We start from the raw sequence: 15,458 nt of genomic DNA on the forward strand, positions 1-15,458 counted from the left end.
CTTTAGGATTTTCAGCAGCAGCTTCTGCAGCCAAGGCCCCATCAAGAGCCTCCTTGAATGTCAACTTGCATCTTGCGAAAAGGCGACACTGTGGACACTCGTCTCAGAGTCTGCAGACCAGGCTTCTTCAAGGTTTTTTAACTGGCAGTGCCTGGTGGACAGGTAGAGTGCAGCAAGGAACTGGATGACGGACTCGCCTTCTTGCTGGCTACAGCAACAGAAGGTGTCGTGTCTTGCAATTTTTGAGTGTGTTGACGATAGTGTTGCATTCAGCATCTCGCGGCTTGATGGGAGCCAGCAGGTCCCAGGGGGGCGTGCTGCACTTCTTAGCTGGGTCTGTGATGTTGTTGGTGTTGAAGTGACATTCCAGATGGGCAACACTGGACTCCCAGTCCTCATCAGCCTTTAAAGGCTCGAATTTTGGCGTGGACGCCATCTGTAATTGTGATTAGCGGAGATGGAAGGCGGCAATGCCCCAACCAGTCAGGTGGTCCTTGTGGCTTAAGGCGCTACAACGATTTTGGCTCTGGCTTGGCCAGGTCTCTCTGGGCTGGCACTGCAGCCAATCAGATTCAGTTCTGAGTGTTCCCCACGGATAGCAGAATTGGAACAGTGGCTTGGATTCTGCAGGGCTCTCCTTATCATGAGGCAGAGTGAAGTGGGCATGCTTGTTCAGACAGTCCCTTGTCGGCAGGCAGGGCACAGAGTGCAGTGGAGGTTGGTTCACTGGTGACTTCGGCTGAACCATCGCTTCCCAGGGCAGGCTGCCTAGGACAGTGATCCCCCCTTCGTCACCAATGTTAAGTCTGCAGGTTCAATGGATACAGATGCAGTAGTTCTTTTTATTAGAAGTAATAACCAGCAAGCCCCAACAAACATGGACAAGAAGCTGGGGAAAACCCTGAACTTATATACATATTTGGGTGGCCTACCAAGAGCCCTGATTGGCCCTTAACAAAGCCCTTTGATTGGCCCTTAAGTCTGAGTAATTCAAGTCTCTCAAGCCCTGGTTTGCATAGTGGTTGCATTAGCACTGCCCTGTCCACATACATAACACTGTTGAAGTATCTCCGTTTCCAGGGAGGTGGAGAAAAGTCAGAACTGGCTGCTTCTTTTGGGTAAGCAGAAAATGGTCTCCCTACTGGGGGTCACCTCTGTAGCATCTCAGAGGCAAGGATGCTAGTGAGAAGAGGGTGGAGCTCACTCACGCACTGTCATTCAGAGCCCACCCCTAGGCTCCTGGCCTTATGTGGGGAATCCTGGGTCGAACTGTGCCAGAAACGCACTTACTTGTCCTTTTGGCCGTTCCTCCAGGATGCTGACCTGAAGCGGACAGTGGATGAGAGCTGCCGGATCCAGCGGGGCTATGGGCATTACTTCGACCTCTGCTTAGTCAACGGCAACATGGAACAGACATTCCAGCAGCTGCAGCAGGCTTTGGAGAAGCTGCACAGCGAACCGCAGTGGGTTCCCGTCAGCTGGGTGTACTAGAGGGGAGTTCCTGCTTCCTTCCCTTGGGAGGCCTCGGCTCTCCCTCTCCCCCCACTCGGCCAAGGAACCCGGACTTCTCCCCGGCTCCCCAGCTAGTTCCCTCCCTGGCAACCTGTTCCTTTTTCAACACGGCTCATAGAGGTCCAGCCGATCCCACCGGAGCAGAGTTGGCTTTATTCATTCCTTTTTCTTCTTCAAGGACGGTGCTTCCTCAGTCCATGCTGGAAAACCTCCGGCTCACCAAGGACTGTTTTCTATGACTGCCACAGTTCAGGAGATGGTCTCTGTTTACCCCTGATTACAAACCACTGGAAAGTCCTTTCATGATGGAACGGAGTGAGCAGGGCTACTCCGTGCCCACAATGCCTTGCAACATCTTGCTGAGATTATTTCAGTTTTTGACTGGTCCAAAGTCCGATGGGGTGGGAAAGAGAGCATCTCACTGGCCACAGCTAGCTCACTGCCACGCCACCCCCCTCTGCTTTCGAGATGGATCTGCTCTTGAGACTGCCAAAAGAACTGACCGGGGTGTTTCTTTTTCCACTTAAAAAATGGGAGGAAAAAAAGCCTCACTCTACATAGGTTTGGCCTGTGCAATATCAATGTGAGATCATTTTTTTTGTTCTGTTTTTGGTGGGATATTAAAGGGAAACAGGGCACAAGTGCATGAGCCTCTGAACATGGGACAGGATGACCTCATGGCCTGGACTCTAAAGCCAACGGATCAGTCCCTGGTCACTCATGCACTTTGATAGCAAATAGCTCCCTTAGCCTCAATTTTTCTATCACTAAAATGGGTCTAATTTTTAAATTTATCGACAGAATATTTGCAGAAGTGAATCCTTTGTAACGTAGGAAGATGTTTGTCATTTAAGGTTGGAAGTCACACCTAGACCGATTTGAGGCTTGAGAAAGGTGCTACCCAGTTCCCAGGTGGCAGAGGCCAGCAGGGAACAAAACAGCGATGGTTTTAATTCTCCCATCCAATCCCTGCCAAGTACTGGAAGGTTCTGTGATCTCCGCACTCCACTTTCCCCATGACCGATCTGATATTTTCCTACTGGAGCACACTGCTTCCAAAATAGGGTTGCCAACCCCCAGGAAGGACCTGGAGATCTCCCAGAATTACAACTTATCTCCAGAAAAAATATCAGTTTCCCTGGAGAAAAGGGTTGCTTTAGAGGGTGGAGTCTACAGTGAGGAGTCTACAATGAGGTCTCTTCCCAAACCCATCCCAGATTCGGCTCCCAGATCTCTAGGAATGTCCTAGTCCAGAATTTGCAGCCACACTCCAGATGGATTCCATTGGGTTGATGGGGACATGGCCTTTAGCCTCTTTAAAGGTTAGCTTTCCTTGCAGCGGTTCCAGATTCCAGAGTTCTGCTTTCTCCTCCAGGACCAACAATCACTACCTCATATACTAGGGCAGCTCTCAATGGCGGCAGGAGCCAATGCAGGGAGAGGGCAGGTCCCTGGACTCAGTTTCCACTGCAGGAGAAAGAAAGGAGGGTCCCCTTGGAAGGGTCTCCTACAAATCTATTTCCCATTGGTCTACTTTTTTTAAAAAAAGCCAAATCCTATTGGTATTTTTAGATGCTTATCAGCATAATGGCTTTGAGGAGAATGTTGGATGTTTCTTGTAACCAGAGCATTGGTTGCTGCAGAGGACTGAATAGCAATATTGCCATCTGCTGGTAAGCAAGCACACAAGCATGTGACACCTTTTAGCACTGTCCCAATAACTCTAAAATGCACTTTGTACAAAAAATGGTTCAGTGAGCTATGAGTGATCACTGCTGGGAAAGGTCTCACCCCCTGCAGAAAGCTTTGGTATTTTCCTGGGGGCACTTGAGGCTCCCGCCAACTGGAAGGAGCATTCCACTGGTGTAATTCAGGGAAGTCATTGAATCTAACCCCACTCCACTCTGGAAGTTATTGCTGTCTAGGTCCACCTACTCATGATAATCCATTGCCAGTTTTCAGGTGGGGCCTGGAGATCCTCCAGAACCAAAGCTGGACTCCAGATGACCGCCTTCTGGCAACTACAACATTTCACAGCAGTTCTCAGGTAGCACCATCCAATCGCAAAGTTATAAAGTGGTTCATATTCCAGAGGCAGTGTCTGAAAGCAGTCCCAAATTTCAGGTAACAATCCCAAGGACTATTGCCAAGCATGCCAGCCAACCAGCTGGGTCATCCACAAGACTGCAGACAAGTTGACCCCACTTTGGTTCTCGTCTCATGACAGCCTTCTATGGGGAGTTTCCCTACAGGCAATACTGGCCCCCTGTGAGGTTCTGCTCCACGAGCTGAATCAGCTCAAATATTCATGAGGGAGAGATAAGGCAGTGGTGGTGGTTCAGTGGAAGTGCCTCTGCTTGGCATGCAGAAGGCCCCGGATTCAACCCATGGCTTCTCCAGTTGAAGGACTAGACAGAAGGTGATGTGACCTGTGCCTGAAACCTCTGTTTTCCCAAAAATATGGGCACATTAGGGATGTTAGTAGGCAAGGTATAATGTTTGGGTGACGAGTTGATATGGATAGAGAGGTTGACATGGACAGAGAGGCATCTGGCTGCACTGAATGAGTTCAGATCCCCTGGGCTGGATGGTGTGCACCCAAAAGTGCTCAAAGTTGTCCATCATTTTTAGGACCTCTTGGAGACCTGGAGATGTGCCAGAAGACTGGAGGAGAGCAAATGTTATCCCAGTCTTCCAAAAAGGGAGGAGAGATAACCCAAGAAACTACAGGCCAGTGTGTCTGACCTCAATTGCAGGGAAGAAAATTGAGCAGATTTTAAAGGGGCAATCTACACTCAACTGGAGACCTTTCTATTGGTCCAGGGAAGTCAGCATGTATTTGTCTCCAATAGGTCCTGCCAGACCAACCTGGTTTCCTTCTTTGACCAAGTGACAGGCTTATTAGATCATGGAAACTCAGAGGATGTTGTTTACTTGGATTTCGGTGAGACTTTTGAGAAGGTTCCCCATGATGTTCTGATGGGTAAACTGGAGGACTGTAGACTGGATTTTTGGATGGTTAGGTGGACAGGGAACTGACTGGAGAACCACACCCAATGAGTGGTTGTCAATGGTATTTTATGAGAGTGAAGGGAAGGGAACAGTGGAGTGCCACAGGGTTTCTCATGAAAATTGTGGATGACACCAAATTGGGAGGGGTAGCAAACCCCCCAGAAGATAGAGGTAGAGTTCAATGAGATCTGAACACGCAGGAAAAGTGGGCAAATAAGAAAAAGATGCAATTAAATAAGAAGTGCAGAGTTCTGCATCTGGGTCACAAAAATGAGAAGCCTGCATACTGGATGGGAGATAAACTTCTGGGTAACAGTGTGTGAACATGATCTTGTGGAAGCTAAATATGAGCATACAGGGTGATGCGTGCTAAAGGCTATTATAGTCTTGGGCTGTATCAACAGGCTCACAAGATGTCATAGTTCCACTGTATCCTGCATTGGTCAGACCCTACCTGGAGTCCTGGGTGCAGTTCTGGAGGTCTCATTTTAAAAAGAACGTGGACAAAATTGAGAGGATTCAGAGGAGAGCAATGATCAGGGACCTGGGGACCAAGCTCTGTGAAGAAAGGACTTGGGAATGTTCAGCCTGGAGAAGAGGAGGTTGAGAGGGGACATGATTGCTGTCTTAGTAGGGCAGAGGAGGGCAGAGAAAGGATTCCTGATGGCAGCAAAGGATAGGACCTGCAGTAATGGGGTTTTAAATAGATGGAGAATGATATTGTCTAGATAGCAGTAATAAAATGTCACAGTCAGAGTAGTTCAGCAGTGGGATCAACTGCCTAAGGACGTGATGAGCTCCCCCTTCAAGCAGCAGCTGGACAAATACTTATCCTGGATGCTTTAGGCAGATCCTGCACTGAGCAGGGGGTGGGACTAGATGGCCTGTGTGACCCCTTCCAGCTCTATGGTTCTAACCCTGGAGAAGCCACTGCCAGTTTGAGTAGATAGTACTTTGATGGAACAAGGATCTAGTTCAGCAGACGGCAGCCTCGTGTTCATGTGACTAACTGGTTTCCCCTGGAATTTCCTTGGCTGAAAGGAGCCCTGGGATGCCAAGTGAGCCCTCTGGCACTCTGTTCAAGCCTCAGCCTTTGCCATTCACTTTCTCTGCATGGGTTTTGATTTTGTACAGATAGAATCATAGAATCATAGAGTTGGAAGGGGCCATACAGGCCATCTAGTCCAACCCCCTGCTCAACGTAGGATCAGCCCTAAGCATCCTAAACCATCCAAGAAAAGGGTGTATCCAACCTTTGCTTGAAGACTGCCAGTGAGGGGGAGCTCACCACCTCCTTAGGCAGCCTATTCCACTGCTGAATTACTCTGACTGAATTTTTTTTCCTGATAGCTAACCTAGAGGACAGATTTATGTACCTTCTTTTTTATTAAAAGAAAGAGGAGTATGCTGTATATTTAAATAAGAAACAAAAATTCTGATGGTATTTATTTTAGACATTAAAAATATTATGGAAATATCCAGAAGAAAAGGAGGCAGATATTGTAGCAAATCCAAGATTTAAAGTTGAAACTGGGGGGGTGGGGAAGGAAGGTAGTATCTTCAACAATGTTGTGCAGAGTGGTAAGGCAGTGGACATGCCGTCTGAAGCTGTCTGCCCATGAGGTTGGGAGTTCAATCCCAGCAGCCGGCTCAAGGTTGACTCAGCCTTCCATCCTTCCGAGGTCGGTAAAATGAGTACCCAGCTTGCTGGGGGTAAACGGTAATGACTGGGGAAGGCACTGGCAAACCACCCCGTATTGAGTCTGCCATGAAAACGCTGGAGGGTGTCACCCCAAGGGTCACACATGACCCCAAGGGTCACACATGGCTTGCACAGGGGACACCTTTACCTTTTTATCTTCAAACAATGACTTGGATGCACCAGAACATTCCTGTGTACGGAAGAATTTCTCCTCACACAGAGTGACTCCCTCCTTTCCCTCCTTTCTCTGCAGACCAAAATGTTCAGGTGGGAAGCTAGAAATTGCTCTTCGCAGCCAAGAGTCCTTCAGTCCGTGAAAATACTCTGGTGGATCCAGGCCAGTTATTCCATTGTTTAGGATCCCTTCATAAAAGGAGAAATTAATTTCCTCTATTGTACATTCATGGATACCCCCCCCCCCCCCGCCCTGTATCTCTGTCTGTGGAGCTGAGCACATTTTATACAGAGGTGCAGAACCAAAGCTCTAGGGTGCTTTTTTTTAAGTAGGAGAAAACTGCTGCCAGTTCAGTTCACTTCCATTAATTAGCCCTCCCTCTTTTTCTAGCTTCTCCCATTAGCACATGGCCATTTTGCATTCCTTCCCCCCTCATTCCTCCTCCCCTACTTACCTTTTAAAGCTATCGACTCTTCTGTCTCATTCCTCTGTATGTTCCCGTATTTTCTATTTATTATTCCATTTTTATCCCACTTCTCCTCAGAGCTCGGGGAGGGGTATACAAGGCTTGACCTTCCTGCACGGTGTCCTCACCGCAGCCCTGTAAAGTAAACCAGGCTGAGAGTAGGATGAGTGGCTGGCCACACAGCACCCAAAACTCCATTCAAAGCAGACTCACAGCTAAGCCTTCAGTGGACTTCGAGGTAGCTCTCCTGCATGCTCGAAGGAGAATTTGAACCTGAGTCTTGACTATTCTGATCACGATGGCACATAATTCAATTAATGGTAATATCTCTGTTAATTTCTCTTCCTTTTGACTTTGGTTCATTCTTTATGTATGCAGGCTCCTTTTGTCACCTTTTCATATTCTCCACACTGGGAATTGTTCCTCGGTCCTGCCTTACTGCTCTGAAACACAAACACAGCTGAGGATCCTGTCTTGGATCTTCCTGGGCATTTCCTGCCCCCCCACCCCACCCCATCCATACACGCCAGCAGGCCCTGCAAAATGGGAGCTGGCAGAGATTGCTGGCAAGGTTAGTTAGCAATGAATATTTGGAGTTGCTTGGCCAAAATGCATTCCATACTCCATGATTTAGTTCTTTGGCATCTCCATTGCCAATTTGTATTTAGATACTTATAGTGCACCTTTCTCCCTGGTGGGGATCCAAAGCAGTCTACCATTGTTGTTCTGCACTCCTTGTATTATGTTCATAACAACCCTGAGAGGTAGGTTAGGCTGAGAGAGAGGGACCAGCTCAAGATTACCCAATGAATTTCTATAGCAGATTGGATATCTGAACATGGTTCTCTTGCATCTAATCTGATATTTCAGCCATAGCACTGTGTTGGCACTCAAATCATGTCTTTGTCATCTGCTTTCTCCTTATCTGTTCACCTTGTTTTTTTCTGGCCCTGATGCACACCCATCCCTGCAGGCTCCTGATCAGAAAATCACACTTATATCCCCTTGAGTTCCTCTCAACATACCTACACTCTTAATTTCTCCATCTACCTATTCTGTTTTAAATTATTTTAATTTTTCTAATTTAGCGTTATTTTATGGGGGGAGGGGGATGGATGTATAATTCTTGCTTCCAGTATTGTTTCAATGACAACAAGGGCTATAAATGGATTTTCTCCTTGAACATCTGTTTTAGGAATAAAGAAAAAGGCACACTTGAAACGCAGGATAAAATGGCAAGAACTGTCATTTCTGAAGGTATTCCTACTCGATGGACTCAATAGCATTTTTGTAGCTCGCATATTTCCCTTATTGGCTCCTGTTGAATATCATTAGCATTTTAAAAATTACTCAGATTTTTAAACACTGTGTGCGTTTACCTATATGCATGTATACACAAACCATGCATTGGAATCCCAGACAGAGATTGCTCCTTCTTTTTTTCCCCATTGTCATACTTCTTGAAATCATCTGGACGTTTTGTTTATAAAACAGTGTTTTTGTTTAGTGCTGGAAATTCTCAAGAGCTTTCTAAGTTTCCGTAAGGAGGGCCATTAGTACAGGTATTTCTTAAGAGGCTTGGCATTTTCTCTTCTCCTGTTTTGCTGCGTTCTTTTACCCTGGCTTGCCAAAATGAATGCGATGGGGGCTTGTTGCTCAAGATCTCCTTAGAACAATTGTTGTGGTTGTTATATTTACATGATAAGGATGGCAAATTCCAATCAGGTGTGTTTAAATTTCTCTGTGATGAACTCAAGAGGGCACTATGTCGGTTTAGAATGAGTCTGGTATCTTGGTGGATATTTGCAGGGGGGTTGGGGGCTTTGGCGCCCGAAGCGGTCGTTCTCTCCCGAAACAACCAGCACGCACTGGCCTTGACTTGTGCCACCACCACACCCTGAAACCAGCAAACTACACAATTTCCTCCCACAAATCCTGACAGATTTTGGAAGTACTGTTGAAGTTACCAACCAGTAACGAATAGGTTCAGGTGGGTAGCCATGTTGGTCTGAAGCAGCAGGATAAAGTTCAAATCCAGTGGCACCTTTAAGGCAAAGTTTAATTCAAGGTATACACTTTCATGTGCACACAAACTTTTTCAGCCGTTTCAGTGTATCTGCAGGAGTGTGAGTGCACACAAAAGCCTACAAATTGAATAAAGCTTTGTTTGTCTTAAAGGTGCCACTAGTTTCTAACTTTGTTTCGGTAAACTACCCTTAACTACGTTGCTGAGGATGCTGGACTTCAGTAGTAGCTGTCACAACCAGCTAGAGATCATTTGTGTCCACTGCCAAACTTTTACCACCTTGAAGGACTAAATTCCCAAGAGTACAATGAGAAAGAAAAACAGAAGAGTTTTCCCTTGGTCTCCCTTTGTCTCAGTTGGTTTCTACCTCTCCCAAGTGCTTACCTGGCACAGTGATGACCTGTATTCCACATTTCCTTATGTTTACGGTTATTGGTGTATGCGTGTGTTTTAGCATAAACCATTTTATACTCTTGGTAGCTCTGTACATAGGGAAATAGCTTCTTTGAGAACCGGATATTGTACACTTCTTCAACTCTGTGGTACTTGTTATACCCCTGTTACTACTCCCCAAAACAGTCCCCTTTTGTTATATTTCTGTTAACTTTTATTAAATTAAAAAACTAAAGAACAGTCTTCTCCTGCGTCTTCTCCTTTAGGGTTTTGGAAAGGTTGGAATTCTGAGTTTCCTATGCTTATTGGTCAATCAGAGTCCATGGAGTTCTGTCTCACCTAGATACTCCCACTGCATGACCAGCTAAATGAATTTCCACCCCTGGATTTCTTGTGCTATTTGTCAGAGGCAGAGATGAGTCTATGGAGCTTACCCTGAGCTACTCCCATAGGCTGGTAGGTAGACTCTTCCGTCTATTATGCACGACCGCTGAAACGGCGGCATGGAGAACACGGAGGAGGAAGAAGCGAAGCTTACGCACAGGACAGAACGCAATGGCAGCAAAACCCAGAGTATCAGATTATGCATGCGGCTACTCCAGAGCCGCTTCTGGTTGCGCCCTGGTCCCGGGAAGCTCCACTTTCTTCCGCATCTCGCTAACGCAGCTTTTTCGGCAGCATACGTTGACTCTGCGCCCGGTTTCCGCCTGCAGCGTGCATAATTGGTGATTTTAGTCACGGCCATTCCACCCCGAATGCGGACCTTCCACTCCGTGCATAATGGGCCTTCCTGATCCAAGTTGTATTTAGATGCATAAAATCACAGCATGTCTGATTAATTGAATTGTAAGTATTAATTATGTATGTAGCGCTACTTGATCATCTCCTGCATATGCCTGATGTCCACAGCATACAAGGGTTTTTCTGCCACCCTTCCAGTCTGATTGGGACATTCCTCACTCCCGCTTGCCTACCATAAGCATCAAATGGTCAGTAGCAGACAGGGGCTAGTCCACAGTGCAAAGGCCATTGGGTGCATCAAATGCTCTCAAGAGGCCCTGTCATGCTCCTGATGGCATTGGCTGCATGCACACACCGTTGCATATCTTGCTGTCGTTGGGTGCAAAGTCTTGTCCAGCCCATCGTGACCCCATGGACAATGATCCTTCAGGCCTTCCTGTCCTCTACCATTCCTGTCCTCTACCAGGCAGCAAGGGGCAGGCACTGACTCCATCCAGCCACCTTATTCTCTGTTGTCCCCTTCTTCTTTTGGCCTCAGTCACTCTTGCTGTCATTACACCATAGTAGTAATTTGCCCCTAGGTTTTCTTCTGCAGACAAGACAATCTGTTGTGGACTATTGCTATAGTACAATGATGTCACTATAGCATAACAATAGAGCTATCCAGGAAGAGGACATTTTAAGTGACATGTTTTAACTGACACCATTGAAAACTAAGTAAGGCAGGGCTCCTCTCTATAGGGGTATGTATTCACCCCGATTTGGACCCTCTGTTCTGGGGATATCATCCTCCAGGTGGGACCTGAAGATCTCCCAACTCTAGACAATAATTAGTTCCCCTGGAGAAAATGGTTGCTTTGGAGGGTGGTCTCTACCTTGCTGGGGTCCCTTCCCACTTCAAACCCAGCCATTTGCAGACTCCACCCCTCAAATCTCAAGGTATTCTCCAACCCAGAGCAGGCAATCCTCCTCTGTTCTCTGTCTCCCTCTTCATGAAACATGACTCTTTCTGTCTGCAGATTGCCCACTGGCTCCAAATATTGGGTCAAAGTCCCCAGACTGGGGAAGAAGGAGTTACTCAAGTATTATTCTCACCAGCTGGGACCTGTGGTGGGTTGGGCATCGAACTGTCTCTCCAACATGCCTGCTGGTATTTGGCTTTGCTCACTTCCTTCTTTTCCATGGCACAAGGAACCCTTTTAGCCACTTGTCACAAACCGGGAGACTCGCAAAAGAGTCCTCAAAAAAGGCAAGTGAGCCAGGGCAGATGGGCCACAAACTGGATTGGACTTCCCCTTGATGGGACGCTGCTGGGGGGCGGGGGTCTTCTTCACAGGCTTGTTACATCTTGTTCCTGGAAGAAAGTCTCTTTAGTCTATGACCGATTCAGGGGGCATGCTCAGATGGAGTCTATCACTGGAAATTGCCTGTCACAAATTATGATGAGGAATTAATATTTAAAGTGACAGGAGCAGGAGGCCGATAATGGCAACATTTTATTACCTGTGTATACCAGGGTCCAAATGTGGGAGCTGCGAATAGAATTTTTATTTTAAAAATCCTAAAACATTTAATATATACACACACACTAGCATGTGGGGAGAAATAAAGATTATAGCATCCAAGATAGAGGGATTAATTTGGGGGCAAGAAAAACATACAACCTATGCAGCAGAGAGGGGGTAGCAAGGGGCAGGCACTTAGTCCAGCCTAAGATCTGGGTTGTCAATCAGTCCTAAAGGCAAGAGACAGAGACAGGACAACACAGCTGCCAGAGAGGCAATTTGGTTTGACAAGACAAGGATTCTTATACCCTTTTGGAGGGTGGGGTGTGCTAGAGATTGCATGCACACCAGGTGGATGGTCTTGGGGTTGGCACAATGGGTAATGGCTCAGGAGATGGGTGCAGGTGGGGCTTGATGGCTCTGAAGAAAGGAAACCATCGTAGTCCCACGGGAAGGTTCCAGGGTTCTCAAGAGGCTAGCTCGCTGGGTGGAGAGAAAATTCCCTCCTGGCTTAGGTTGAGTAACAGGTGAGAAGACAAAGAGGTTGGGCACGAGCCCTCAGGTGCCACCGACTCTGCTGGCCACTGGATTAGCAATACAATGGACTGGAGGAGGAATGAACGCAGAACATGAGGCTGTTAAGGGTGGCCTATTCACACTTTGCCCAGCATGCCACATGCGTCAGAGTCCAGTGCCTGTAAATAAATAACGCAAATAGAACTTGAATATCTGAGCCTGCTTCCTTATAGCCATTATTTCTTGGATCCAAAAGGTTTATGCCCCAGAGAATGAATGGTTGTCCTCCAAAGCTCCTTACATTCTTCTACCAACAGAGTGAGAACATTGACCCAGCCAAACACATTGGTGGATGGACTTAAATATATAGTAGGGGGAGAAAGCACATGTATCTAGCCTTGTGTTGGCACGTCCAAAAGTACCTACCACAGCTTCAGTGTGACCCATTATGCACGGGGGGAATAACACACATTCGGGGTGGAATGGCGGCAACTAAAATCACCGATAACGCACGGAGCCGGCTGCAACCGGCCGCAGCTTCGGTGCATGCCGCTGAAAAAGCCGTGTCAGTGAAACGTGGAAGAAAGCGCAGCTTCCGGGTGACCAGGGCGCAACCAGAAGCGGCGCCCGGATCGCCGCGTGCATAATCGGTTACTCTGGGTTTTGCCGCCGTCGCGCCCCGCCCCGTGTATAACCGGTATGCGTCGCGTCTTCCCCCTCCGCGTTTTCCATGTGACCCGAAATTGCCGTTTCGGCGGCCGTGCATAATGGGTCACAGTGCAACAGATAGGCCATCCGTCACACAGCTCCATGCTCTCATGAAGGCGTTCGTATACAATGCGAACCATCAGTGGTCCCCAACCTTTTTATCACTGTCAACCCTTGACAATTTTACTGAGGCCTGGGAGGGGGGGGGTAGTCTACTCCTCTCCTCTCGACCACTGCCCTGTCTGTTGCAAAGAGATCTGTTTCTTGCTCGCTTGTGGGTTCAACGTGCCTCACTATTTCCACAGCTGGGTTGAAGTGCGCTTTTTGCCCTTTGCCGAGGGATGTTGCTGCCGCCGCCTGAGCCCCTGCTCTGCTTGCTTTCCTGCCGCTTGCGTTCGGAGGAAAGCTCAGGCTACAGCTGGCTTTTTCAACCAGGCTTTCTTGACAGCCCTGGAAGGGTTTCCTGAATGGGTTTCCCCTGACTTCCCGCCACCTGCTGGGGGGTGCTGCCAGCAGCAGCTACACAGTGCCATGCCGAGGAGGAGCCCCAGCCATGACGGCCGCCGGAGAGCACCAAAGATGAGCCAGTGACAGAGTGAAAGGGCAGCTCCCGAGGCAGCAGCCGGGGAGGAGGACGAGGAGAAGCCGCGGCCCAGTACCGACTGATCCACGGACCAGGACCGGTCCCTGCCCAGAGGTTGGGGACCACTGCTATACATACCAGCTGCTTTGTCAAGTCCTACCACTGTCAGCCTCCAGGTGGGGCCGGGAGATTTCCCTAGAATTACAACTCATCTCCAGACCACAGAGATCAGTTCTCCTGGAGAAAAGGGCTGCTTTGGGAGGTGGACTGTATGGTGTAGCCCCCTATGAGATCTCTCCCTACCCCTAGTGTCAAGTTCCCAGGATCCACCTCAAATCTTTTGGAATTTCCTAACTCAGAAATGTCAACTATATCCAGGCCATCAGTAATGCTGGCTCAAGCCTAGTTCCTTGTGTCCCTCCCTACAAAACTAAGGTGGTAAACAGAGAAGGGTTTTATGGTGGTGATGCTTCACTGTTGGAATGTCCTTTTCCCTGAAGCACCCCTGACACTTACTTTCCTTTTATCACCTTTTAACCATGGATCTTGGGGTTTGCATGATAACCATTTTAGTTTGGTGTTTGTTTTATGCCCTGTTTTTTTTCCTTTAATGGTTTATTGATTTTGTTTTAGCTGTAAACCACCTCAAAGAGGTCACTGGCAAGTCAACATAAAAGGTAAAGGTAAAGGTAACCCCTGTGCAAGCACCGAGTCATGTCTGACCCTTGGGGTGACGCCCTCTAGTGTTTTCTTGGCAGACTCAATACACGGTGGATTGCCATTCCCTTCTCCAGTCATTACCGTTTACCCCCAAGCAAGCTGGGTACTCATTTTACCGACCTCAGAAGGATGGAAGGCTGAGTCAACCTTGAGCCGGCTACTGGGATCGAACTCCCAGCCTCATGGGCAGAGCTTCAGACTGCATGTCTGCTGCCTTACCACCCTGCGCCACAAGAGGCTCTTAAATCAACATAGAAAAAATATATATTTAAAATACACCATTTCTAAATAAATATACATGTGTGATGGGGAAAAGATGCTTTCTTCTTGTGGTCTGCTTTAATCAAAGCAGTTAATTGTATTGGAATATTTGGTTAATATAGCCCAGTCACAGAAGTGTAAATAAACTCCCTAAGAAGCATGTTCCAAAAAAGGTAAACTTACATTTCCCCCACGCTGTAATGATGCATTTGATTTTTCCCACCTAATGCAGAACTTTATATTTTTCACTATTTAAATTTATTTTAGCCTAGTTTTCTACCCTGTCAAGATCATCCTGTATCCTGATCCTGATGTTTAAGGTGCTTTAGGATGCTTAGGGCTGATCATGCGTTGAGCAGGGGGTTGGACTAGATGGCCTGTGTGGCCCCTTCCAACTCTATGATTCTATGATTCTATGACTACCCCTATAGTGATCCTGGGCTGCAACCCCCATCCCTCATCACCTGATATGATTTAGCCATAATGAGCAAAATTTCCCTTGCAATAGGAGACTGAGAAGTAGGAATTGAGCAGGTCAGCCCTCTCTTTATCACCTGTTGCAATGTCACTTTCTTGTCCCTGCAGTGGTCCTCCCATGTCCTTACTCTTTTTCTAGGAAGCATTGACCCATCTTCATTCAAGACAAAGAGCATCCTCCTTCATTTCATTCCTCCCCATTCCAACCATTGTACTGCTAAAGTGATACCTGGCAGATCCCTTAGAAATGCTTTTTCACCCCAGAAGTCCCCACCATCAGGCCAGCCTGCCAAGAGTTTTATTACATTCATCAGCTAGATATTAGTATTTCAACCCAGGTGCAGAACCTTCTCAAAGCTTTCCATTCTTCCCCAAATCTCCTTCTTAGTTAACTTTGATCTTCACCATCCTAGAAGGGTCAAATCTTTTGTCATATCAATCAGAGGGCAATCACATCTTTTGTCTAAAGTCAACTTCAGCCTACCTAACTTTTCACCACATATCTGGTTAGGGAAAGGATATAAATCCCTAGACCCAGGCATCCCAAATCACCTCTGGTAACCTTGGATCCTGCCAGACATCCAACCCGAATGCTATCTCATTCGCATTGTTCTGCTTCTTCCTTCTGTGCTCCCCACATCCATATACCCTTGCTGCCCCC

At 47.4% G+C, this 15,458-nt stretch overlaps 1 protein-coding gene across 6 annotated transcripts in view; it reads left to right on the forward strand.

Moving 5' to 3' along the window:
- MPP2 (MAGUK p55 scaffold protein 2) overlaps window positions 1-9,526 on the forward strand; it is a 95,299-nt gene extending 85,773 nt beyond the window's left edge. For all 6 annotated transcript variants that reach the window (XM_077313051.1, XM_077313053.1, XM_077313050.1 and 3 more), the window contains one exon: window positions 1,315-9,526. In XM_077313051.1, coding sequence (XP_077169166.1) covers window positions 1,315-1,491 — 177 coding nt within the window. In that variant the 3' untranslated portion in view covers window positions 1,492-9,526. The remainder of the gene's footprint in view (window positions 1-1,314) is intronic.
- The last annotated feature ends 5,932 nt before the right edge of the window (window positions 9,527-15,458 follow it).

Source organism: Paroedura picta, chromosome 16 (genome assembly GCF_049243985.1).
Source record: "Paroedura picta isolate Pp20150507F chromosome 16, Ppicta_v3.0, whole genome shotgun sequence".
In the NCBI taxonomy this organism is placed as follows: Eukaryota; Metazoa; Chordata; class Lepidosauria; order Squamata; family Gekkonidae; genus Paroedura; species Paroedura picta.